We start from the raw sequence: 27,498 nt of genomic DNA on the forward strand, positions 1-27,498 counted from the left end.
TTTTTTTTTTGGTGTGTGGGTTACACCTATTTTGCATGGCACCGATCCTGCCAATGCTACAGCATGCCCATCCTTCTGAATGAAGAGACTATAATGCTTGCACTGCTTGGGATACTTCCTCTAGAAGACAAGCAACACCTTGCTACAACAAACACCCTCCTGCAACCGGGGTTTCCACACACCAAAGCAGGCTGGTTTACAGCCTCGCAAGCCATCCAGAAAAAAAGCAAACAAGAGGCACAGCACAGTTTAAAGTACTAACATTTGAGACATTATTTTTGCAATTGGACTAAACTAAACACGCTGCGCTCTCCAAAGACGTAAGTCATCTGAAAGGAGCTGATGTAGGAGAGCTTGAAGTACAGACTACCTGTCATGAAATACATGCACTGCAAAGGGTTTATGTTGAGGCCAGAACGCAACAGATGTTTTTTTCCCCACACGTCTGCCACAAACACTGGATAGAGTCTATCTTCTTCCCCTTCTGAAGCTGTGCTTTATCTATTTGAGAAGAGATATATTAAGAATAGAGCCTGGTTTTCAGTAGGCTATAGCACATAGCCAGATACACAATCACCTGTGTATCCACCCCTGCACACCAATCTTCTGCCGGATGGGCAGAGCAGCTTCTGTTACAGACAGCTCTGACATGAACACCCTCAGCCTAAAACTAAACAGCTTGGAGTAAGCGAGCAAAACATATCATCCAGAACAGAACACCAACCTACAGGTTCATTGCCAAAAGGCTTCCATATAATGAAACATATTACATTATGAATGGCAACATTTGAACTGCTGCATTTACACAGCTTACTTAATTCGTTATAAATCACAATTTAAGTGCATATTCTGTCAGCTCTTCCATTACAGGCCATCAGCACTCTGCAATCCCATATAACATTTACATTAATTTTCATACTTTAATGTCTCAATAATTTAATTTATAATAGGCTATACACGAGGGGTTATCCTAGGTACAACACAATTATCTACTCAGCTTCCCCAAACCTTTTTGAACAATAGTGTAGGTTATTTCCCATGTATACAAGATGTAAGATAACAGCATTTAAAATGTGATTTTTCCATGCACAATGTAGAAATCAAGGGTCTGAACCTACAAGCCTTACAGGTACAAGCAGCTCATATCCCCAGAAAAGCCAGACTACTAGTGCAACAAGAGTTTTCAGGATGAGATCAGATTCTAGATTATTAAAAGCACATTAAGAAATTCTTAGAAGCAAATAAAAAAAACCCAAAACCCTCCATTCCCCTCCGACCAAGCTAATTTTGAAGTTTCCACCTATAAGTTCTTCCATTACAATACCTTTTCTCCTGACAGTTTGCCTGCCACTTTCTATTTAATTTCCTTTCTCCTGTGCTTCTCAGACTACATTCTCAATAGGTAGAACAAAAAGCACAGGAAGGACAAGGACAACAAGCTTAAAAAGAAACCAAACTAGGTACTTTGGAGAGTTTTTGTTGGCAGTACTTCACATAGATGATTTAAGAAATGTGGGTGCCTGTCAGTGGACTGCTCAACTGTAATTTAAGTACTCACTTAGGTGACTCATTTACCCAAAATGGCAGTTGGATGCTGAGCTGAGCACTAAGGTAAGTGGCCATGCATACTGGGAGGGGATGGAGAATGGAAACGAATTAGATGATTCACTGCTGTAACAGGAGATGACATTTGGACTACGAAGCCTCTAAACATTCATTTCAGAAATCTAATCCCCTGTTAAGCTGTATGAGGAGGAAAAAAAAGCCATCCACAGGGAGGAAGTTGCAAAGGTCTGAGAGAGAAGAGCGAAGCACCTGCACTCACTGTAGAGCCGTCCCACAGGCAGAAGAAGAAAAGAGTGACAAATTGCTCACAAGAGGAGACACAGGCATCACAGATGGACACTGTAGGGTGTAAGAGGACTCTGACTTTGTCGCACACTTCAGCTATAGAGACACCTACACTAAATACATCTCTCTCTGCAGACCACACAGTTGACTTGGACTCCTAAGTAAGTGGTCAATATCACACGTATGCTCAATACCTGAAGCAGTCTCTGTGCATTCCCCCTTCCCCATCACTTAGCACAGGCTCTGATGCTGGATGAAGATGCTACTGAGACAGAATCAGCAAGTCCTACCAGTCAGGATAGTGGTGGGGGCGGGGAGGAGCTTTACTTCTGACTTCTTTGAATAATAGAGTGACAATAAGTATCAGTGCCTTGACTTTTGTATGTTTTCCCAATATTTCAGAAAAGATGGCTGCTTTGAACTGCTCTGAGAGTCTACATCTAACTTATCACTTTTCTCTCTCTCTCGTGTGTCTCTGTGTGTATACATATACATGTATATATATTTTTCTTCTTTAATTAACGAAAAGAGAAACAAAAAATGCTCCCCTCCCCACCCCCAGCTCTCACATCCCCTTCGAGCATACTCACGGCTCCAAAGCGAATAGGCAAGGCGACAGTTTACTCGGCGATAAAACTGCTTGTTTATGGGCCAGAGGACTAGCGTGCATAGTTGAATGAAGTTAATGATCAGTCCACTCACAACAAAGACGAACCCAATGAGGAGGTGAACTATGAACTGGGTCTTCAGAAAGGCAATGAAGCCCATGATAACCACTCAGAAGCGTGTGCAAGGGCCGTCACTCAGAATAATGGTCCTGAAAGAGAAAGAAAAGAATCAAATGGAGACTGGGTTTACAAGCCCTGAGGAAGGGCAAAGCAAGAGCCCTGAAACAGTCCGTGCAACTTCAGCAACAGGAACCCAACGCAAGAAACACGCTGCTCTCCAAGCCTGCCTCATTCAGGTCTTCACACAATAAACTGTTGAGGGTGCAAATCACTTCCAAAAATAGGAAGGAATCATTATTTACAATTTACAGCACACTAAGAAGATTATTGTTGCTGAAGATGAATCTCACACCTCTCTTCGAACAAAGATCATATAATTGGACTTAATGCTGGGAGGAACACAGAGCCCTGCACTCACAGCGAAGCAGTTGAGCCCTGACCGGTAAACAAGCAGCACAGTGACTGCTATACCTTCAGGGGTTGCTGTCCCTGAACTGCAACAGGAGCCTCAGCCCCTGCACCCAATAAATGGCATGCCAAGCCTCTGGAGCTGCGTAAACGAACCAATGCCTTCCTGGCCTGCCTTCAAAGCCACTGCTCTGTACACACTTCTCCTGAACAAGCACGGAGCGCGGAGCGAGGGCTGGCGGGGGCTGCAGAGACTTTGGTACGCGTTTGCTTTAACTAGAAGAGTACAGGAGTCCATCTGGGGAGCAGGCTCTTCATCCTGCAGTGAATTTCGGGATGAAAAGAGCAGGGCTGGTCACAGAGTGTCAGTCTGGCAAATGCTAAGGCAGCTAAGGCATGGAAATGGAAATTAGGTATTCCCACATCCAAAACCCATGCTGGAGCAAGTTTAATAACTTCTCACTTTGTCAAGCCACAGTTCCATGTTCAAATATACCAGTCAGTGTGGGGAAAAAAAGTAAAATAATAGAAAAACCTTAGACTATGTACCAGTACAAACTTGATCTGGAAGGGGCTTTGGCGCAGAATCTTGATTCCACCAAATTAGCCAGAGCACTTAACTCCGAGCACGTGCCATATTTATACCAGGTGCAGAAAGATGGGCCATGTCTGAACCAGTAGAAAGTCACAGTAGCTTAGACAGACAAGTTTGATCCAATACAAATCCTGCCAGTACAAAGTTAACCCAGTAAAATGCATTTAACGAGCCACCAGACTGAGTTTATTCCAAACCCTGCATTACCTGACATTGGCCTTTTTGACCCATTGGGTACTAAAAGCCCTATAACTAGGCCAACCAGGCTGTCAAACAACACCCTCAACATCTCGCCCAAAAAATAAAAGCATGATCCCGATTTTCTTCCACAGCCAAAGCTTGCTGACAGTATTTATGCTCAGCTTTTACAAGTGTTGTAAATGATCAGACTAACCAGTAGATGGTAACAAACACGTTTGACAAGTCAAGCATCCAAAGTGACGCAGAAGTTCCCAATGCCTGAAAATAAAGTACCTGCCAGCTCTGAGGAACCAAACCATTTTCATCTGTCACCTCCTTACAGTATGGTGCTATTTATAAAACTCAACAGCAATTTTATTTGTGAAAGCTTGTTTTCTACTGTCTCTTCTACAAATCAGGTACTGCCTTTCAAGGCACAGAGTGTCTAGCTTTTGCACAATTAAAATCTATTTGCATCATTAGTAATCTACCCACTTCAGAAGCACATTACAGAGGAAAAAAAAAAGTCTATTTCAATAGAGCCACTATTGTGCCTGCCACAGAAAGCAGAGCAAAGCAAGTTGAATAAGCTGATATTGAAGCTTATGATGAATATGTATTGGTTTTATGTGGCAAGGTTTTGGTAGCAGGGGGGGTTACAGGGGTGACTCCTGTAAGAAGCTGCTGGAAGCTTCCCCTGTGTTCGAGAGAGAGCGAGCCTATACCAGCTGGCTCTAAGATGGACCCGCCGCCGGCCAAGGCCAAGCCAATCAGTGATAGTGGTAACGCCTCTGTGATAACATTTTTAAGAAGGAAAAAAAAGTTGGGACGCAGAAAACAGCCACCGGAGAGAGGAGTGAGAACATGTAAGAGAAACAAGCCTGCGGACACCAAGGTCAGTGCAGAAGGAGGGGGAGGAGATGCTCCAGGCGCCGGAGCGAAGATTCCCCTGCAGCCCGTGGTGAAGACCCTGGTGAGGGAGGCTGTCCCCCTGCAGTCCAGGGAGGTCCATGGTGGGGCAGATCTCCACCTGCAGCCCGTGGAGGTCCCCACGCCGGAGCAGGTGGGTTCCCGAAGGAGGCTGTGACCCCGTGGGAACCCTGCGCTGGAGCAGGTTCCTGGCAGGACCTGCGGATCTGCGGAGAGAGGAGCCCACGGAGCAGGTTTTCTGGCAGGACTTGTGACCCCGTGGGGGACCCACGCTGGAGCAGTCTGTGCCTGAAGGACTGCACGGCTGTGGAAAGGACCCATGCTGGAGCAGTTCGTGAAGAACTGCAGCCCGTGGGAATGGCCCACGTTGGAGAAGTTCGTGGAGGACTGTCTCCCGTGGGGGGGACCCCACGCTGGAGCAGGGGAAGAGTGTGATGAGCCCTCCCCCTGAGGAGGTGAAGCGGCAGAAAATAACGTGTGATGACCGTAAACCCCATCCCTGTCCCCCTTGTGCCGCTGGGGGGGCTTGGTGGAGAAATCCGGGAGTGAAGTTGTGCCCAGGAAGAAGGGAGGGGTGGAGGGAAGGTGTTCTGAGATTTCGTTTTATTTCTCATTTACCTTACTCTGGCTGATTTGTAATAAAAAGTGAGCTAATTTTCCCTAAGCTGAGTCTGTTTTGCCCGTGATGGTAATTAGTGAATGATCTCTCCTGTCCTTATCTCGACCCGCAAGCTTTTTGTTATATTTTTCTCTCCCCTGTCCAGCTGAGGATGGGGGAGTGATAGAACGGCTTTGGTGGGCACCTGGCGTCCAGCCAGGGTCAACCCATCACAATTCTCCCAATGTTTTCCTGTAATAATGGAAGAAATATTTCTTCCACTAATAAGTTACTTTAAGAACAGCTGCTAGGAAGCAGAGACTTGTGTTTAAAAAGAAACAAGTGGAGCCCTCCTTCCTCTCCCCACCTCAAAGGGTTGCAGGATACAGTTGTCTCATATAGCCAGAACACCGCACCAGTGTTCACACGTACCGTATGGGAGGTAGCCCCGGTATTCAGTGTTTGATGCCCTAATACAGCAACGGGCTCATTTATCTTCTCCACTGGCAAGTTCTTCAAGTCATTGTATCAATGTACTGCCAAACATTAAACACCACGTTCTTCACTTCCAAGATCAGAGTCATTCTTTTCATCTGGTTTCTCTCAAAAAACAGCTCAAACAAAAGAGAAAAGAACAATTTCGCTCCCTGTCCCCCTCAACTATTTCTCAAATCCCTACTTGCCTTCTGTACAGCCATGCGCAAGCAGCTTTGCTGATGACCATATCTATCATAGTCATTAGACCAGTACTTACTGCCTTTCAATGCACAGCTTAGCCCCTTCCGGAGAAGGGCCCAAAGCGCATACAAACAGCATGAGGAAAACCACAAATGTCAAGTATTACCCTCAAATAAAATGGTTTGGCTCCACTTCCACAGCCTCTTTGCTTTGAGCAAAGCCTGTAGCACCCTGGTATTTGTCCCTTACATTAAGAACACTGCTGTATTACAGACCCAAAAGGACACATCCCTTTTTACCAGACAGAAAGCTGTAGAGAGACATTGCAGCGTGTTGCTTCTCCAGCTTCGTTACACGTGGAAAACAAGATTTATCACTCTTGCTCCGCATGCTGGGCACCGTCTCGCTGTAGCGGGACTCCAGAGCTGTGTGGCTCTGGCTGGCAACACAGCACGACTGCCTCGTGTGCCTGCACCGGGGCTCACTGCACCCCTGTGCATCTGGGGACTGCAAGTCTTACCAGTATTGCTACAGGGTAAAGAGAACACTAGCCAAAGCATAGCTGGTTCCTCAATGACACTTTTCGAGGACAGCGTTTGCCCAATTGACCCGTAAAGCACAGCTAGTTTACTTGCACTTCCTCTTAAAATGGACAGGGATCAACTAAAAAAATGGGTTAGTCGTCCTTCTGTTCCTTCCAGTTTCAATGCTGGATACAGAACCTGCCAGCGTCCCTTTTTCCAATCCCTCACTTAATTGTATTTGACTTCTAAGATAATTAGAAGTTAATCTTAACCCAGGAATTCTTTACTTTTCTGCATTCCTGCCCGTGTAGGACAGCCAGGCAATTCAGGGACAGGCCAACAGGCAAAGGGTGGTCAGCAGCTGTTTGTTGAATCCCAAGGTCAGGCTGGAGAGAGGATGGAGAAATTGGAATTTGCTAGAATGAGGAGAAGCAACGCTTCTGCATCTGACATATATATTAAGATCAGCTAAGTGAAGTGTCTAGGAAGCAAACATCTGCCCCAGCTTAAGACGGCAAGTTTCAGCATTATTCATTTTTTCTTTTTTTTTTACGGTATACCCATATCATGTGCATATTCAAAGACCTTCCAGTAAAACCTTTTTTTCTCCCTTCTTTTCCTAAAGCACCTTGTAACTACACAACATTGACCTTTCACCACAAAACCTCCATTTCCTCCCATGCAGCTGCACTGAACTGCAGTCAACTTTGTACTCTCCTTGCTTTCACACCTTCGCCAAGTGCCTGCTTTTCACAGCCATGCTGCAGGACAACACTAGGGTAAAACCCAGCTCAAACCAAACAGCACGCTTTCATTGCCTTTTAGTGCCTTACTTCACAGGGTCGTTTGACTTTATGAAAGTCAGAGACCGCTCCCCATAGTATTGATCTTTATCTTCTCTGATGAAAAAGTTCTTAAATGCTTTGCATTCTTCTGGGCTCCCTCCCTTATTTATATACCTCTCAAGTAAAGGGCAAGAAGGCAGATGTCCTACAGCTTTCTTGGGTACAGACTTGTGTCTTGAGGCTCCACGTTCACGTGGACTCTCTGGTGTCCAAAAGATACTATGTGCCTCTCAGTAGAAGGAGGAATACAATCTTTTTCCTTTACCCAGCTTTCTACATTCATGAAAGACCTAATGATTAAACGCTTTGAGACATCTACCTCTCTGTTAAATGTTGCTGAAATACGCTACCAAGTTCAAAAACCATTAGAAGGGAGAATGACAGAGACAGCATGATTGCATCAGCCTCATTTCATTAAGAAATCAGGTTTAAAAAAAACAGATGCACAATGTGCACTAAGGACATCACAGCCATCTCATGAAACATGTAGTTATTTATGAACTCAAAATTAAAAATTAAACCATTAATCATTCTGTAATATAGTATTTCCAGTTCAAACTCCAGGTTTTAATTAATTTATTGCTGTCATGTGTGTAGAATTCATCTAAAGTTCATGAGGTTTGCATGAATATGAGTATGAAATTAGAAATTGGTCCACTGATTCTAATATTCCAACCCAGTGAGAATTAATGTATTTGACAACAGCAAAAACTGCAGCAGCCAGTACTTGCATCTGTAGCCTTTTGCCTTCAGTTTTTCTGAGCATGCCACTGCCATTTTCCAGCTGCTTCCGCTCCACCGTACCATATTTATCTCCACTTATGAAACTAACTACAGACATCTTTTGCTCTGAATGTGTTGCCCCCACCCTGAATTCTGGTATTTCACCTACCTCATAACATTTTTGCTAGTTGAGGAATTGAGTGAAATCCTTATGATACTGAATTCTACCTTTTACCATCATATTTTGAAATACTATATTTTTCAGATTAAGCTTTGTAAATCTCCTTGATGTCTGTATAAACTTGGCAAACCCTGTCTATGAAGAAAGGCTAATAATGTTGCAAGTCAGAAGCAGTGCAAAAAGGCATTTTGTTGGCCATGTCTCATCAGTTTCCTCACTGTTTTTCAGAATTCTACAAACTCTGCTCATCAAAAACACACAAGGAAAATTAAAAACTATTTCTTATTCAAAGTGAGAACTATCTGTTCCATGAGCTGCTTCATGTGTATGAGGAGAACAGGTACAAACAGCAGCAGCCAGAAGCTGAAGAAAACACCTGTTCTCTATACTTTCTACCCTCCAGATTCCTCTGATGACCCAACTCAGGCTACTTCTCTTTTAAAACCAGCTATGAAAGTCACTAGCATAAGGGTCTTTTCCCTCACCTCCCCTTACAAAATCAGAAAACCCAAGAATACTAACCAGCTACCCAACCGTCAAGGCAGAGACATGAGGGAAAGCTTTCAATGCCGCTGCCTATACCTATTTCATGGATAAAAGTACAGGTTCCAGTCTAGTCATTCTAGCATCCCTCAGAAGTACTGCATTGCCACAGCAGCAGTGGATTGTTTTCCTGGATATTTCTGGGACATACCACACAAACTACGTTGATCATCTTGAGTTACATTCAATGCTTATAAGTAATTACCTCAGTTACCTCTAAGAAATAATTTTTCCTTGCAGAATATGCAGTACTTTTCTAGCTAAAAGACAAAAGTGCAGTGGCTATCTGGCTTTTAAAAGTGCAATAATATATTCATAGCAAATACCCGATATAGGAAAATATTCAGGAAGAAAGTAGGTAATTGATGGTCTTCTACTTCCTGCAGTGTACCGCATCTCTTTCTAGGATGAGGAGTTTGGGAGCCTGACCCATGTGATGCAGAAGCCATTCTAAACCAATGGAAAGAGTATTTACCTAAGGCATCGCCCCAGACTTAAAAAAAAAAAAAAAAAGGCAACCTGAGGGTCCTGCCCACTCTGCCATGGCACCACTGAAAGCAGTCTCTACTCAGCCCTGATTTATTTTAGAAACATAGCTTCAGAAGAACCACTGGCAACCACAGCTGTCAAAGTAAGCTAGAAAACATAGCTTAGATCAACAGCAGTGAGTCAGTATAGCTAATAAGCAAATAAAAGGAAATGAGGTGTAACAACAGTTTTGGTATCCATTTGAACAGTCTGTACTAAGGATTCTCCAGATATGCTGTAAGAATAGACAACTATTCAATCACGTCCCACACAGCATTACAAACTGTCTACCACAGACCTAACCTTTTAAACCTAAGCATGACAGGAAGATTTTCTTAGTTTCTCACACAATATAGGTAGGTCTTCTTCACTGTGAGGGTGCTGAGGCACTGGCACAGGTTTCCCAGAGAAGTTGCAGCTGCCCCATCCCTGGCAGTGTTCAAGGCCAGGTTGGATGGGACTTTGAGCAACCTGGTCTAGTGGAAGGTGTCCCTGCCCATGGCAGGGGGGTTGGAACTGGATGATCTTTAAGGTCTCTTCCAACCCAAACCATCCTATGATTCTAATTTCCCTGCACAGCCCTCAGTGAAATGCAAGGCTGATTCAAAAGTTCATTAAAAATCCTGCTTGTCACGAATTTCTAAAATTGAAGCGTATGGAAGAGGACCTTAAGCCAAACTGAGGTCACAAAGATGCAAATTTGTTTCCGAGTTGTGAGAACTAGGAATATCATCTCAAAAAGAAAAAAAAAAAAATGTTACTGAGTTACCATCATGGAATTAGATGAGAACTTATTCCCTGAAATTTTATCAATCTTGCCTTTGAAACAGCACCACAGCCAGTTTCTAGAAAAGGTCAAGAGTAAAAGATTATCACTGCTATCTGTCTGAAATAATATTAATTATTTTGGTCTTGATCTAAAGCCAATTAAATCATAGAAACTTCCACTAGTGTCAATAGGTTTGGCTCAGTATCTGTAGAGATTTTTTATGAGATTAGTCTATTTCCATCAAATAGAAAGCCTTTTGCTTGACTTACCATCCTAATGAGATGCCAATACGTCAAGCTTAAAAACAAAACAAAACAAAAAAACCCTGTGCATATTTCTCTGACATTCATTGTCATTTAATAGGCATGGAGAATGAGAGGTCCTGAAGAAATTATCTGATTTTCTTCTGCCATAGGTAAAGTGTAGGCATTAATTCTAGGCATGATGTGATGGTCACTCAGAACAATGACAACCACATGAGGAACACACATCCTCAACAGAAACACTAGTCCCTGTTCATGCCTCCTCCACTCTTTAGAAATCTTTAATTTTATTATTACAAGACTGTAAGTTTACCAGTTAAGCTTTAGGAGAGAGAAGGTTACAAAATAAAATGCACACGTGAATAGTTTCTGTGCACCAGCAAGCCCCTTTGGGGAATGACCACAGAAAGTCATCCCTTCACACCACAAATGCCATGCTAGGGTATGGCCCCACTGTGGGGAGCCGTTTATGTGCTCTGAGCACCTCCTGCCACTGCAACACCCCCCTGCCCTATGGAGAATATCTGTAAGAGGTCCACATCCTACCGGGACTTCAGCCTCAGAGCTCCTTCCTGCTTTTAAAATGTGCGGCCGCTTCCTATCAAGCTATGGTTGCTCTAAAAAAAACGCAAAAAAAACCCCAACAAGATAACCAGTTGTTTAACTCGTATTTTGTAGATAGAAGACCACAGAATATGTAAACAAAGCAAAGAAAAACATTCAAACAACTCGATGGAAACAGAAGGGGATAAAACAGCTCTTGATACTACATACCACTGCACTTAAGGGGCAGTTTTCCCTCTTCCCTGCCCTAAATGAAGTGTTACTGACATAATTAAGCCTCCTCCCCAGCTGCAGAGAGGACTGTGCTTATGCCTCTGCTAGAGATGAAATTATATTTTTCTAACTTGTTGCTACAATATTACAGCTGAAAACACAAGCAATATTAAAATGGCTATTTTCCAAATTTGATTTCAACCATTTCCTTTTATCATACTCAGCACATACAAAAAAAAAAAAAAGAGAGCAAGTGTGCACAAATTCAATTTCTCCTCAGCATACACATTCAGTTAACTCAGCTTCTATTTAAACAAATGGATCAGATAACCGAAATGAATCCTGACTTGCTTAGAAATCTGCTAGCTGAAAGGCAACCTACACAAGGAAGCAGAACTGGTTAAGAAACCTCTCTCCCTGCAAGCATCTCTTTATCAACAAAGAAAACAATGGTATTTTCATAAGGATTTTCTGTTCACAACTGGAAAACTAGAGAGATTCTGTTGCAAGTTCACTGGGTAAAAACAGCCCAGACAACTTTGATGTCATGGCTGAATATCACTGAACTAGGCTGATACAATTTTTTTCTGTAGAACAGCCTCACCATACTTGCAAGACACTGCAGGATTCTCTGTTGAGCTTTCTAGTGAAGGAGTTCCACTACTTCAAAACCTGGTTGTACATGCGTGTAACTTGTTTTTATCTCAGGAAGACAAACATTGCCTTATGGTTTAGTAAACTTAGGATAGTTTCTATTACAGTATGTCATTTACAACTGCTTGTAGGTGTTTGCATGCTGTTTCTCCCTTGTATACATGCACGCCATTTGTCATCGTTCGGTCTGCAGTCTGGCACTTCTGCTTTAGTATAAGCAACACAAAGTTAATTTTTCCTAAAGCTATAATTACAAAACCTTAATTGCATATTAAATTTAGATTAGATAATAATTTGCAAGTTTGGCTCATTTCTTATAGATACAGATGGGTTTTGTGGGTATATGCATACTTACAGAAACTTGGGAAAGCCCTTGTAGAACTCGGCCTTCATAAACCTTGTCCTAAACTTGAATATTACTGATTACAAAGATTTACCAAACTGCAAGCATTTGAGCTCAAGTTCTTTCTTTGACCTGCTTGCTATCAAGAGCAAAAAAACCCCAACCCGTAACTTATCTTGTTCTATACGGCATACAATTAGCCTCATTTTGAAAACGAAAGGCAGGCAGACACACATTACTCCCCCTTTCTACTAAAGGAAGAAACCAGAAAATTCACCAGTTAGGGGCAAAAAATAAGAGCTTTTCAATTCTGGTCTCCTAAACCGAAAAGAAATTGCACTTGAGTAAGCCTTGCTGCAGCAGAGCTAAGCTAAACTGCAAGTTAACATGCAGGTTTTAACGCATCAGCTTCCTCGTTAAAGGGTGCTAGTAACCCAAGAGCGCAATGGGGGTCCCACACCCCTTCCCAGTGCTGAATGCTCTTGCTGGGGGCTATACAGGGCTGCATGTTTGCCTTTCTTTGCAGTACTACAGAAGTCAACCTCCCTGCTGCAGCCACACAGAGACACGAGCCGTTGACCCAGGGCAAGGGTGAGCGATGCTCCCACCGGTCTGTTGGCACAGCAAGACACAGCAGGAATGGACCTGGCTCTTACACAGAGAGGGAGAAGATAAGCAAGACTGCAATTTAAAAGAAAAAGGGATAAAACCAGGGGAAAAATACCAGCCCACAGTAAGCCATTTTATGCTGAAACGCATGAGCTAGAACACTGTCATATTCCATATATTTTAAGAAATAAATAGGAACAATTATCCAGTTTTGCAAATTCCTTGTGGCTCCAGACAGACAGTTAAGTGTGACTCACTCAGAAATGGCTGTCAAACACCTTCTGCCAGTCTTCCTCCTTATCTCGGGAACTTTTAAACCTCCCCCTGGCCCTTTTTGTTTGCTTGGGGGCAGCTATTCACCCCCCTTTGCTACTTTAGATAAAACTCCTTCAGGAAGAAGCAGGATGCTAATCCTTGCTAGCTCTCCAGTTCCCTATTGCTTCCCTCATATTATACTCTCCTCTTTTTGTTACACATGCTGGCAACTTCCCAGGCCTGTGCAAGATTCCTGCTGCGTGCCACAGTGGATTTATGCCATTCAACCATTGTGTACGGCATTACAGGCATCCATTGCCTGCCCATCTGGTATTCAGTTTGTACATCAACCTCAAATTCTGAAAAATACTCTAAGGTTTCCAGCTTGCACAGGTTTTGAGAGCACAAGCAGCCTGGGAGAAGCTCTTGGACAACTCGGCACGCTCCAGCAGGTCGAACAGGTCCACTCCAATTCTCTAAAGGACAGCCAAGTATTTTCTGTCCTGCTAACTGCTCTCTGCAATTTCACTCTGAGTGCAACAGCAGGGTGTCGTGCCCCATTTCAAGTGCAGCAGATGATAGGCAATACTGGGACGTGATACCTGCCAGGTAGTGCTGGGATACTCTTGGTGCTAAATGCTCCCTTCTCTTTTCCCAGCCAGGTTCACTTGTCAATGACATCGAAGAAAGGACTATCAGTGGCACCTTCGGTAAACATCGTGCATCTCTTTACCCCTGTATGCAAGGGAACAGATACCTGTGAGAGCTAACAGTTAGACAGAGCTTACTGCACAGTCTGGCAGGTATCACACATCATTTAACCATTGCACTTGCAATGAACAAAACTGCCACCAAGCACAAGACATTTAATCAGTTTTGAATGCTCATCATGAAAAACAAGCCAACAAACCTGTAATAACCACAGTATCTGCATGCTTCTGACTTGCTCCAAAGTTACACTGCAGGCATGGGAAATCTTTTCCTTAATGACAACACACAGCTTCAGGATGCTGTAGATGTAGAGCACATCCCCACAGGCACCTGCTTGCTTGTATTGCTCATGCTCTCTGCGGCTGCCAGGTGAACTTGTCTAAGTTGTGACTTACCAGTTTGTGTGTAGTGCCACAGTGATATGGCTTGAAGGTTTCTGGGCCTCAGCTGGCCAAAGTCGGGGGTGGACAGAGTAGGTCAACAGCCTACACCTGTCCTTAGGGATCTGCTCTAATTCCCCCATCGCCACCTCTTCCTTAAGCCTCAGGAAGAGCTGAGAAACCTCCCTCTCTCACAGAAAGGAAAGGATTAAAAGTACTTCTCCACTATGCAGCAGCAGGATTAAGTGGCCAAAAACACACATGTCCACTCCTGCAGCCAGGGCTGGAAAATCTCTGTTTTCTCCATGACCGAGGACCCCAAACCTCTGGGCAGGGGAGCAAGAAGCTACATGCTTCTCCCTGGAAGGAGGGGGGGTGGAGGGGATGACCTGTTTTAGGCAGGTTTACAGCTCATGCTGTGGATGCTCTGGAGGTCTTGTAGATTTGGTGGGTTAGCACCATACTGACACCAGTAAACAACACTCCTCAGCTACCAGCAGGTCTCAGTATGGTAGGGCAAAATTCCACATAGGCATGGTTTTGAAAATCACTTTGCTTATATACATATATATATAAAAATATAAATTATATATATAAATTATATATAATCACATATAAATACATAAATATAACATATAATTTTATATATGTGACAAATTATATATATATATTTAAAAAAACATACACAGGACATACCAGCAGTTTCCAGGATAGCAGTTGTAGGCCTGAGAGAATTTTATTTTAACCCAGTAGTTATGCTAGTATTTGGAAAGAAATGGTCTGTAGAAAATTAGCATTATAATCAGAGGGAAGGTGCGAAGTGGAAGCCAGGAGGCTTCACAATTTACGAGTAATGTCAAAAGGCTGGGGTGGCCATAATCACAGTTCTTCTCAAGTCAGCTCATTATTTATTCCATCCCACTGCAGTTTACACACTTATGCAATTGCTACACAGGATCTGTGATCCCACAAATCTGTGATAAAATCTGCATTTTGACAGAAGCATGAATCTTCCTTTTTTTCTGGCAATGTGGCAAGAATATAAAATCTCTTCCCTCTCCACAAAAGTAATTGATGGCAGCTGAATTTTTCCTGTTGAGCTAAAGCATAGATTAACCAATACAGAGTAATAAGAAAATTAAAATGAACATTTTATATATATTCTTTTCAAAAAGGACAGACAAAAAGTAGTAATTCTTCCCAGTTCTTAACTGGCTTGGAACAGATTCTTGCCTTGCATTTAACTTCACAAATGCTAAAGAAATTTTATCTGTGATAGATCTTTGGTTTCTCCTACTTTTGTTCTCTCCGCACATTACTGTTATTGCTTCACAAACACCTTGAATATTGGGGGGCACTGTTGCCCCAACCAGACTGGGTGCTGACACAGTTCTCATGGTTGCGACAGGCCAGGTGGAGCTTAGAGAGCAAGGGCTGAAGCACAGTAACCCACCTTGCACCCAAGCTGGCCCCAGACTCATCCTTACAAACTACCCCTCCACTTTATGTGAAGGTGGGCAAACCCAACAATATAAGTACGTATTGTGAAACAGAAATACAACCCAGGTTTTTAGTTTGATAAAAACAAACAAAAAAACCTTACGAAAATGAAACACACTGCAGTTGCTTAAAAAGATGAAGGACGACTGAGACCAAAGCTGGCTATATAATCTCTTCTCAATATAGCTGAAAAAAGGGCATTTTTATTATTTTGAAGAGCTCAGGACTTTTGCCCCACCTGACTGGAGGTCAAGTCAAAATTTAACCAGGAAATCACATTCTGCATCTAGCAGCTCTATTATTTTCAGTCTTTCCCATTGAGCAAATGTCAATACTGACATTTTCTCCTCAAATGTAAGCATCTTCAATTCCTCTTGCAAAGAAAGACTTTTTGCCTTAATTACTTCTGGTTTCGATAGAGCTAGCAGGTGTAGTGAGATTTTTTTTTTTCACTTCAACTAGTTCATTCAACATTAAAAACCCAACTGGGAGTTGAGAAAGGAAAGAGCCTCTTGCAATCTCTGAATAATAAACAGGTGGGAGAAAATGAGGTCTCTGAATTTTAAATGGGGCCAGACTTTCCCTGGTACTTATGTCTTGGGGTTTTTTTTCCCTTATAGTAGGCTTCTGTTCTTGAAGTGAACACATTCTGGCTGTGGCTACTCTCTTTAGTGAGAAGAATACTGTCCAGAGTGGATTTTCAGAGTAATTCAATATCCCTCCAAAGCTTTTCATTCTTTCTGAAGTTATTAAGCCAGATAGTTTGCCTGCACAGGTGAAAATGCATTTTTATGAATACAAAAATCTGAAGCTACTACAATTATAACTGGTACCACAAAACAGGATTTGGTCAGATTTATGTCTAAATGCTGATAGGGGCACTTTTTAAGCATTAAATGAACGCTACAGGGAGAACACTAACAAATATTTAAAGAGTAACACACTTAGTTTGTCATCACGCTGACTCCTACTTTCTGACTTGAGATTAACATCTGCTTTGTATCTGGTAATTAAGTCTGTCATTAGGTCCCAAATTCTGAAGTTTAATCACGTTAAAAAAGGGGGGTTTTGTTTTAAAAAAACAGGTTCAAATATAGCTACTTCAGTGAGAAACTTTAGTATTTCTATATTTCAATGGAGGGATTTACAGTTTGACAGATCTTCTGGAGCACCCTTTCCTGAATCACCTGCTCTGATCTGTACAGCTCCTAAGTTGCTGAAAATTTCAGAGTGCCTCCACCCTCATTGAAGAGAGAGGTTAGCCAACAGCAAGTGGCCGGAGCACTAGCCAGCTAGTTGAAGTGGCAAATAACAAAGTAATTAGCCGCAGTGACTTCTTTAAAATATTAGGAACTTTTTTCTAGATAGCCCAAATAAATTTCATACCACCAGTAATCCAGCACTCTTCAGAGAACAGCAAAGGGTCTAAAGAAGTACAAGTTAAATATTGTATAACAAGGCATCATTCGGAAAACGTCGCCTGTTTCCAGATCAGTGTACTGTTTCCTTAATGACAAAAGTGCACAGCTCCCAGCTGTCCCTTGGAGTCACTCCCCTGAATGGAGGGACATTTTCCAAAGTGAGCCATGCAACTGCAAAACAGAGAACTTGACACATGGGACCACCACTACTGAGGTCAACAGCAAGTTCAGTCCAAGAACTGCACAGGGCAAGCACAAACCTCCCTCAGAACGGCACCGTCCCCGCATCCCTATGGAGCCAAGAGCAGGGAGGATGCCCAAATCTGATTCACAAGCACTCAGGTAGCAAAGAGGAAGGGGAAGATAGCAGCCTTGAAATGTAGATAGTTGAAGAGCTGAGAGACTAAGGTGGAGTACAGGAACAAAGCATCACAGGGGAGCAGACATCACCACCAGACCATGCTCCCCCCTGCCACCTGTAGGTTTGAATTCACGATGAAAACAAGTCTTCCATCCATCACTTTCCACCTCCATGCCAGTATATTTAGCACATTATTTCCCACCCCTCGCTACATGCAACTACAGGAGTTATTTATATGTCAGAAGAAATCCTCATCACTTTAATTTTCCCCCTACTTGCTGAATCCACAGAGTAAAATGACAATCTGGTGTTCTGACATCAGTTTGATAGCTAGCTACTACCATGTCACAGAGACATAGTTGATGTCACCACTACAACAGTTTGATTTAATCAGGCAGGAGGAGCTTACTAATTGCCAGAAAAAACTCCAATCAGGGCTATTTGTTTCCTAACTTGCTAGGTGCAGGAAGGAAGCTGCATCCACATGCACACACTCATCACACCGGTACAGCTCTCTTCAGCTCTGCCCCATGCATCAACTTCCTTCCATCAGATCTGCTCCCAGTGGATGAGTAAGGCAACCGCTGGTCAATCAAAAAATTTCTCAGACACATCAAGAGGATAGTAAAACTAAAATATCCCTGACTTATCTTGTGTCTTCTCCACGTAAATGTCTATTTTCAGCAGTGTAGCTTCTATTATTGATCTCTTGAGAACAACAGAAGTTGTTTTTAATTCTCTCCTCACCATAGCAATATGTGTACCAAGTAGAAAGATGGTGTATTTAGTAAAGTGCATTTGATGCTATTCCTGAACACAAGATATAAAATAGTATCCTAATGGTTTGTGAGTTTTATTTTTACAGTAAGTTCCCAAGAACTCAAGTTCCCATCAATCTTCTGTCATTACAAGTCACTTCCTCAGTTGTGTTCTCTGCTAAAAAAATTTTGCACAAGGGCTATTATAAGTACAACATTTTTTTCTGACATTTCATTTCATACTATCATTTCTAGTTAGTTTTCTCCGCAAAGCTTCTCCCTCTCCTCTGTAATGCATTCTTGATATCTACACTCTGACAGCATTTTTGTCATCTTACCTACTCCCAGTATACACAGCCAATTGTCTCCTCAATGTTTCCCTGGATGACAGTTCCTGCGAGCACTTTATGATCTTTGCTACACATCTTGAAATTTTGCTTTCAGCTTCTAGTTTTATAAATAAATTGGATTGTGCAAAAGCAAACAGAATACATGCATGACAGTGATGTGGGGGAGATCATCTTTGACCAATTACTGATGAACAGATATTTCAGCCTATAGGACAAGAGGGAGAAGGAGAGCAACCCCAGCTGCTGATAGCATCTATTTCCCTGGCAGACTCCTAATGCAGGATGAGAGATCAGCTCTTCACATAGACAAGGCCAAACTGTGGACACCTGCATATGGTTTGATTCTGTCCTTTCCAGGCAAAAAGGCTGCCAACAAAGAAAACCCATGAGCTGCTTCCAGTTTTACTTCAGTTTCAAGGTCACCAAACTTCAGATTTTGCTTTGCATTGTCAACTGATCTCTCTCAAGAAGCAGCCTCCGGAAAACGTGACCTATTACTCACCTTTGGACATGGACTAATAAGAAGGCATCTCAGTTCCCAAAATTTTGGATACGTATGAAGTCATCTTGGGACGTCACATCACAGAGCCCAACACCGACACAGCTTCTCTCACCCATTCACCATCTGTCTGGCTGCACTAGCCGAACACAAGCAGTGCAAAGGGAGACAGTACTGGATCCATGCTGCAGTCATCACATTGGGCATGTACAGGACAGCCATTACAGACATACCCTGTATTAGGGGCCCAAGTCCTGCCAGGGCACACACTCCCCCAGCGACAGCTCACAAGGGTCTAAACTCAAAGAGCCCAAACACAGATGTTGGAAGATCAAAACCTTCTCACTAACAACAGCCCTTCACATTCCCAAAACTTCTTCCAAAAGGAATTAACAGCAAAGCCCGCTCCTCACCAAGGCTTCCTTTCTCTCTTTCCAGACATTAAAAGATAACACTGATTTGTACTACTGCTAGCTGTATTAACAACATAGAAGTAGTGGTTCAGCACTGGAACGAGCTGTCCAGAGAGGCTGAGGAAACTCCATCCTCCGACATTTTCAAAACTGAACTGAACAAAACCCTGCTGAAAGCCTCCTCAAACTCAGACAGCACTCTCCAGAAGTCCCACCCAACTATATTCTTCTTTTTTTTTTTAAATTATTTTTATAATGAATGCCTGTAAACTTACAAGCCCACAATTACAATCTCCATAGAAAAAAGGATGCTGAGACCTCATATTTGACCATGGGAAACCATTCTGAGACCTCTTTCCTCCTTGAAATATCATCAAGTGAGCTCTACAGGAAGGCAGGCAATGCACTTTGAGCAATAATAATTAAGTCCAAACTGCCCGAGTTTTCACTCCACTTCCCAGGCGGTTTTTGCAGCCTGCAGTGAGCTTTATGTTGCCATGGCTACTCTTACAAGCATTTCACCCCTCCTTTAAAACTAATCACATCACAGCTACAGTGTAGACATGTCCCATCAGGTAACTCAAGCACAGATTCATTTTTTCCTCTACCACCTCTGCAGATCTAAGTTTCATTTAAAGCAAGTTCATCCTTCTTAAGACAGATGCAAGTTTAAGTATTCCTTAGAGCACTTGTTTCGCTACTCTTAACCTATTCGCTAGCGTTAAAATGATGGGTTTCTCACTGTATCTTCCAAATTTCAGAGTGTTAAGAGACAACTGTTTCGTGTCACAGTCGGACATCATTTGTTTGCAAAGGGCATCCAGATCAGCCACTGGGGACCAAGTGCCTGGGGAACTGCATGTTTCACATCCCCAGTGAAACAGGAACAGTGCCTGCCTCTCCAGACTAGAGGTCTGCAGCAGAGCAATCACTGCAATGGGCATGATCAGCAAAGTCCCTGACGTCAACTCTGTGTTCAAGAGTAAAAAGCAATCTATGCAGTGTTGACAGCTGTTCTTCCAGGCTTTCCTCCAGCCTTTAATATCTCATGTTTTTCCTACGCTCCAACTCTGACCAATATATAGGAATCTTCATGTAGTTAATGCTTAACAATTGCTCTGGTTGCAGAGAAGAGCTTGAGTAACCAGATACTCATTGTTAGAAAGCAGCCAGCTGAAGAAAGGAATTTAACAAGTAGTTCCAAAAGCCTGGTTCCCTACAAACTTGTATTTCAGTGTTGACTGACACTTTTACAAGCTCACATCTTTGTAGAAACTTGGCTATCAAAGAAAACTCAACTTTATGTCATAACATTTCCCTAAGGTGAGGCTCTTAACAGCCCCTTTCTCCTCTCCCCAGCTACCTCCATGAAACTTGTAGGATTCCAGTTATTTTGGAGACACTGTTGCTGCCACCTGCCAGCCAAGCATGGCTGGAAACCCCTCAAAGCGTTCAAAACATATGGCTTAGGAGAGGGACACAGATAAAATGTATTTGAACAGCACAACATTAAGTTTTATTTCCATAGTGAAGCAGGCTGAAAATCTGCCAAGCTCAACCTCTTCGAGTCACCAAATTTAAATACAGAGCAATTCTATGTTAGCCTGGATAAACTCATGGTTTGTGTACATCGGCATGGTCACGAAATTCTTTGGGTAATGAGTTTTTAAGATATTCAAGATTTCCACGTTTGCAGATCGACGAGCAGCAGCCACAGTACAGAAACAACCCTTTGAAATCAACATTGAGAACACTGATCAAAGCTTCAACTTTGCTGAAAACTCCTCATTTATTTGAATACTCTATGCTCTTAAAATTGCATGGATTGGTGCTATGGGTGTGTTAGGAAGATACTGGCTGTTTTAATCTCCAGGCACTTATCTCATAGACAACTACCCAGTCAATGTAGGACACCTATCTTCTCAGTGCTTCAGTTTAAGCTGCCTAAATAAAGCAGCAAAGCATACAGTGTCTTTTACACAAACGTGGCAGTATTTCAAGCACAGCAAGCCCATAGATTATGGGCACATTATCCACAGCTAATAGATGTTATATAGAAATATATCATGTCATGCCTTGTGTGTCAAGTGATAGTCTGTACAGATGCACCCGGAAAACTGACCTGCTCCTCCACCAGGCTCAGGCCTGTTCTTCCTCAGCCTCCCTTAATGGTGGCGCAGACAGTTGCGCACCACAGGCCTGACAAAAAACGTGCCAGCCAATGCATAATGCTCCTCTCCACCGCCATTTTGAGAAAAACATCAGTGAAGTGGACTAGCATTTAGACATATGAATAATATACTAAGTATAGACAAGGCATACATTTTTTAAATCTCCATCCCAAGAGCCTCTAACCCGTGAGGGGGCCCTCTCTCCCCTTCAGCCAGCAGGGACGGCAGGGCCCGCCAGCAGAGCCATGCTCTTTGTCCGCTCTGCTGCTCCCCTCAGGGCTGGGGAACTGGTGCAGAAGTACTAACAGATGACCTGGCTACTCATTTTTGCTTATTTATCTCCCTCAGAAGTCAATCTCTCTTTAAAACAATATTTTAATAGGCAGTCACAATGCAGTCTTTTGCTGCGCTACTCTCTGAAGAAAAACACAAACTGAGAACTAACTTGACAGGAGCAGGGCTTAAAGCTCATGTTTGACCAGTTTAGCATTTACATGGCAGCACTTCCCAGAGTGCTTATCCATCCACAGAGCCAGCAAAGCCAGGCTCCCCACCAACACAGAAATGACCTGCCCTCACTTTGTGCAAATCACCCCTCCAGCAAGTACAAATTAGGAACCTCCAGGTTATTCTGCCTAAAATAACAGACAATACTTTCACTCCAAAAATACAATGATGGGAAATACTAATAAAATCCAAGTGAAGATGAAGATAGACATCATTAAAGATGATGTGCTAAACTATTGCTTCAAACACCTGAAACCAAGCGAGCAAAGCACAATTACAGTCAATAAGCAAATAAAATAAATGGGCAGTGAAATTACGCAGCTCATTGAAACTGCTTGGATATATATGCAAGTCTAGCACAGGCCTCCCCTCTCTCAATCTTTCTCAAAAAATGCTAAACTATTGCAGCACAAAATACAACAGTAGCCAAAACTTTTGTGATCTTAATTATTTTGCTCTTAACTCACAGAAGTGCATTAATGAAATCAAAACATTCATGGCAAGTTCAGATGCTTCAACACATTACTCAAGCTACAAGGCAGGGCTAGCAACACGGCAAGATCATTGAGTTAAAGGACCTTAAGTTCTAATAAAAAGTATACCAATTAACCAAACTAAATACATGTTAGTATTTTGGGCTCCTTTGGTGGCCAGAAGCTGAAACTTAAGAGGACAGATCTGGCAACAGGGTAAAAAGAAAGGAAAAGGCATTTGTTTCAAACATTTTGAAGCTTGGAATGGGTCAATCAAAAACCACAAAAAAATTAAAGAGGAGGATTCTTATGAGTTTATCCTATATATTAGGTGATGACAAGCACACACAGAATGATAAATCCATTATTGATGTGCTAAGCAATTTGTTGATTGGTAAAAAATGACAATTTTTATAGGGTCTCATGTTGTGGGAAGACTTTAACCAAACAAACTCCCAACTTCTCACTAAAGAAGAAAACGTGATGTCTCATGCTTTTATAATTTCTGTGGACTTTAGTTTTGCATTATGGGTTATATAACCCGTATATACACTGGATTGCTGCAGTGTATCTTGTGAGGCATTCACACCTGATAGCAGAACAAGCCTATGTGTGGAGACGTAGATGGGCAGATGCATGTGTGCCTTCTGGACTATTTGCTATACAGTTGCCTCTATCTTCAGAAGACCGTTACTGTGATGGTTCCTTGCATGTCTTCCATTACTGCCTGAACACCAGCCTTCACACATCCAAGCAATGCATTTGTTTCTTGGGGGGTTGGGGTTGTTTTTTTTTTTTGGTTTTTGGGGTTTTTTGGGGGGGGCACACTGGATTTCCTAGGTCGTTTCTGAGGTTGGTGGTGTTCCTGCATCAGACACGCAGCAAGGGAGTCAGCCGCAGGCCTGCAGGGTGCCACATAAATCCCAGAAGAACAAAGATCCTTCACTTCCTTAGATGAATTCCTTCGAGAGTACAAACTAAATTTAGCCCAGAATGTGACCAAAATACATCCTGTCCAGCAAGCTAATAAGGGTGCTCCAATCAAGGAGAAGCAAAAGATCACAGATGGAATTACAGAAAAAAAAACAGGTTAATCTCTCAATATGCAAAGTTGATTCCCTGCTGAACTGGTTATCTCTGATCTTAATCACCCCAGCTCTGGCTGATGATATTCTAAGGGAATAGCAGCAGCAAAACTAACACATTTAAGAAGAAGAAAAAAAATTAGTCTTTCTAGTTACTTCCTACAGAGCAGACTTGCATTAAAAAAAATTAATAAACTGGAATATTTATCAAAGTCAGCTTTCTTCAAGCATCAACAAATTAAAAAAAGCCACAAACCAACAAAGCCAAAAAACCACTCTGAGGTACTGGTGTTAGGTCTCATCCCTATCTAATCAGAGAGGTTCGAATGAGCTTTCTTTTCACAAACAAATAGATGATGTCATTAATTTTCTCCTGAACCTTGAGGCTGTTGAAGAAGAGGATCTGACCTAATACCAGTTAATTCCTGCTGTGTGCAGAATTGTAATCTCTCCTGCAAACCCGATCTGACCTGGATTCAAGTCAAGAATTTTCAGAGTGAACAAAATGGGGGGGGGGGGAAGAATGACAACAGAGATGTATATGCTACGCCTATAACACACACACAAATTTATGTTTGTATCAATACAAAAGCATAACTGTTACCAGATGCATATACTACACACCAATACTGAGTCAAGACATGTGGTATTAATTAAAAACTACACTGTGTTCATGTATATACCTACCACATGTACTTTCTTTGGTAAAAAGAACATTTAGCAGGACAGCTGTTAACATCCTTAAGCTCTACATTTCCTGTTTTTTAACATTAAAACTGTAAAGTCAGTTAGATATGTCCCATTTTCCTGAACATTTTGAGGACTAAAGAGGCTAGTAATCACACACATCTTAATTTGAGCTGCCATGTATAGCTGAAAGCTTACATATCTGTAGAGATTCACTGTAAAGCTTAAACATAAATAAACTCATTAATATTAGAAGTGTGTGCATACACACACAGAGGATTGTAGGCTTGTAAATAGCACAGGGATAACTGCCTGGAGGAAATACTTGGCAAAAATAAAGCCAAGAAGATCACCCCCCCATTTATTTGTCTCTTCATTGCCTTATAAAACAAACAAACAAAAGAACCCACACGTTATGCTGGAGACTTGCTCTCAGCAACGTCACACCCCTTGGAAAGTTTTCCAATTGTAGCCATATTAATTACAACTCCAGCAGACTTTTCCTTTTATAGTTGAAGAGACATGTAATTTTTCCCACTAAAACTAGTCAACAGATTGCACTTGGGTTTCTAAAAGTTGCTATTTGCTCCAGACGCAGCTCTAAGAAGTTCCAAGATTTCTTTTGGCTGAAAGTCTTGGACATATGTAGAGACGCACAGAAACGAAGCCAGCCCAGAAATCTAGGGCAGCCCTGCACTGCTCTTACCTTTCCCCAAACGCACGCAGGCTCATCGCCACGTGCTCCTGCAGCATGGTGAAAAACCCAACTATGCCCAGGATCCCAGCCCCACTGCTCCATGCCACCACCCTCCCCAGCACCAGCTCACTCCCAAGGGGAAGCAGCCTGCTGAGCTCCTGGTGGGGGGAAAAACCATGCCAGTCCTTAATTTGCGCCTGCCTGAAACATTTCTTTTGAAGCGCTGAAGACACAGGTGTCCCACAAACACCCTAACGCACTGTAAGCCTATCGCAGCCTTATTTCCATGTTGCATGCCAAGAGAGACAGCCATGTGAATGCTAAGCAAGAGCATGAAATAAGAGTGAAAGAAGTTTAAAAAGGCTCTCACAACTAACTGGAAAGACACAATCGCCATCTTACCCAATGCGTGCTATGGCATCCTTAGCCACTATGCTCTCAGCTGAATAAAAACGTACAAAAACCTCAAACAACAGCAAAACCGAGTCCCACGACAAATAAAAGAGGGCACAAGCACAAATCAGGGAAGGTATCTACCCCAGCCACACGTCAGCCTTTGAGAGCACTTCAAAAGGACCACCACACTCTCCAGCCCACCCCAAGAAAACATTTTAAAGGACAAGCCACCACTGCAGTCACAGCGCAAAATCCAACTTACCAATACAAGTAGTAGGCTAAAGCCAGGGCGATGAGCGTAGCACAGACTCCAGCTAGCAAGCATATACCCGACTGGCTTACCAACATCTTCCCAATTTGTTATTGATCAATAGAACCAAAAAAAGGAGAAGGAGAAATGAAACGCAAAAACGGACGATGCGGGTCTTGACTAGGAAAGCAAATCAGTCTTGACATGGAGGAGGGATTATGATGACAAAAGCACATCGAGGTAAATCTGGAAGCACTGCAGCTACTAAAAGTGACTGCTCAGCAGCAGGAAAAAAGAAGTGTCCTCTCCGTTATGTGGCTTCGTAAAACACAGAACTAAAAAAGCCCCTTTTACCTCAAGAATGAAGGTATGATTGGGGCAAAAGTGGACTAATATTTAAAATAGGTAATACTTCTCAAGAATATTACTGTCAGGTGGTGTTGCTGACAAACCAAGCTTTTGCTCTAATCCAATAATCTTCTTACAGCAAATTACCAGGCTACAATCAACTGGATTCGCTCGTGTGGTGAGGTATGTACGTTCAGCACTGTCGCTTGACACTTTTTTTTTTTTTTTTTAAGAGCTGACAAAAGATTTTAACAAAATCTAGATTTTAACACAAAGGAACCTCCCATCCCACCAAAGCTTGTCTCTTCTCCATGAAGAGCAAACATAAGGCTTGAGACTACATCACAGCAGAGAAAGGGTTTGGTCTGCATCCAGAGTGCAGTCCTCGTAGGGCAGAAGGACTGCTCGTCTTCACGGCACGACAAAGGGACATGTTTGAACTGCACAGACTAAAGAAAGGGACTTGGAAGCCAGCCAGGGGGCAGGCTCCCAGGTGCTTTGCTCACAGTGGGACTTGGGACTCCACTGCCCTTACCCCTTTCTCTGTGGGCCTTGGAGGAGAGCTCTACCCAACTAAAGACAACGGTATCTTCTCTCTCTTCTCCCCGCTCCAAATTCAGGGCTTTCGGGAGGCCTGAGCCACAGCAGGCACACTCCAGTGGCTTGGTTAACAAAAATGGGATACCAGAGCCTAGAGAAGAAAGAAACAAGGTGGCAGCGGTTACACCCTACCCAGGCAGCAGGAACACAGTGCCGTTGGTATGATTAAGGCTCAGGGGCCAATCCGGCTGCTCTGCACCATAATCTGGACAGTACAGATAAAGAGAGACTTGAGGCCATGTCCACACAGGGACACAACAGTCGGACTGAAGAGTGTGATTCCCATTCACCTACCATTACACCAACACAGCCCTTTGTGCAGATACACTGGCATAACTGATCCTCACCCGGTAAGAGTTCGGCCTCTAAAAGAAACAAGAAGAAACAAATAAAAAAAAAAAAATCTAGCTTAAATGCCAAAGAAAAGTTGAAGTGGTAGTCACAGTCCCCGACGCTCCCGTTTTCTGATGAAACTTTATCAGCAGCACTACAGAAAGCTACGGCATGCTGTTAGCTCCTCTTAAACCCTTGGCTGCCCTGTAAGCAGAGTCAGAGTTTTTAGGAGATTTCAGTAAAGTGGAAGGAGACAGCACAAAAACACTTAAGATACAATAAATAGAAAGTTTTTATAATCAAAGAAACAGGCAATACTTAGAACTATTCAGCCAAAAAGGAAAAAAAGAGGCTGTGAATTTAAAAAACACAGCCAAATAGGAGATTTTATCTGGTACGAAGCTCAGCGGAGCTGGGTGGAAAAAGAATCTAAGAAGCTGCCTCTGAGTTTAAAAGCACACACAAAATAAATATGGCATACTCTAGAAAGTGTGGTGAATAGTGTCCACTAGAAACCAGCTTCTCAACCAGGACAGAACCATCACAGCATTCATGAATTAAAGGAAAACTTTAGGT

General features: G+C 42.7%; 1 protein-coding gene across 1 annotated transcript in view; it reads right to left on the reverse strand.

The window, feature by feature from the left end:
- The window catches only part of AGPAT3 (1-acylglycerol-3-phosphate O-acyltransferase 3), a 50,459-nt gene that overhangs the window by 13,304 nt on the left and 9,657 nt on the right, over positions 1 to 27,498 (reverse strand). Inside the window, exon 2 of the mRNA XM_010580243.1 lies at positions 2,442 to 2,668. Coding sequence (XP_010578545.1) covers positions 2,442 to 2,619 — 178 coding nt within the window. The 5' untranslated portion in view covers positions 2,620 to 2,668. The remainder of the gene's footprint in view (positions 1 to 2,441; positions 2,669 to 27,498) is intronic.

This window comes from Haliaeetus leucocephalus, unplaced genomic scaffold (assembly GCF_000737465.1).
Source record: "Haliaeetus leucocephalus isolate CR32 unplaced genomic scaffold, Haliaeetus_leucocephalus-4.0 Scaffold702, whole genome shotgun sequence".
NCBI classification, from domain to species: domain Eukaryota; kingdom Metazoa; phylum Chordata; class Aves; order Accipitriformes; family Accipitridae; genus Haliaeetus; species Haliaeetus leucocephalus.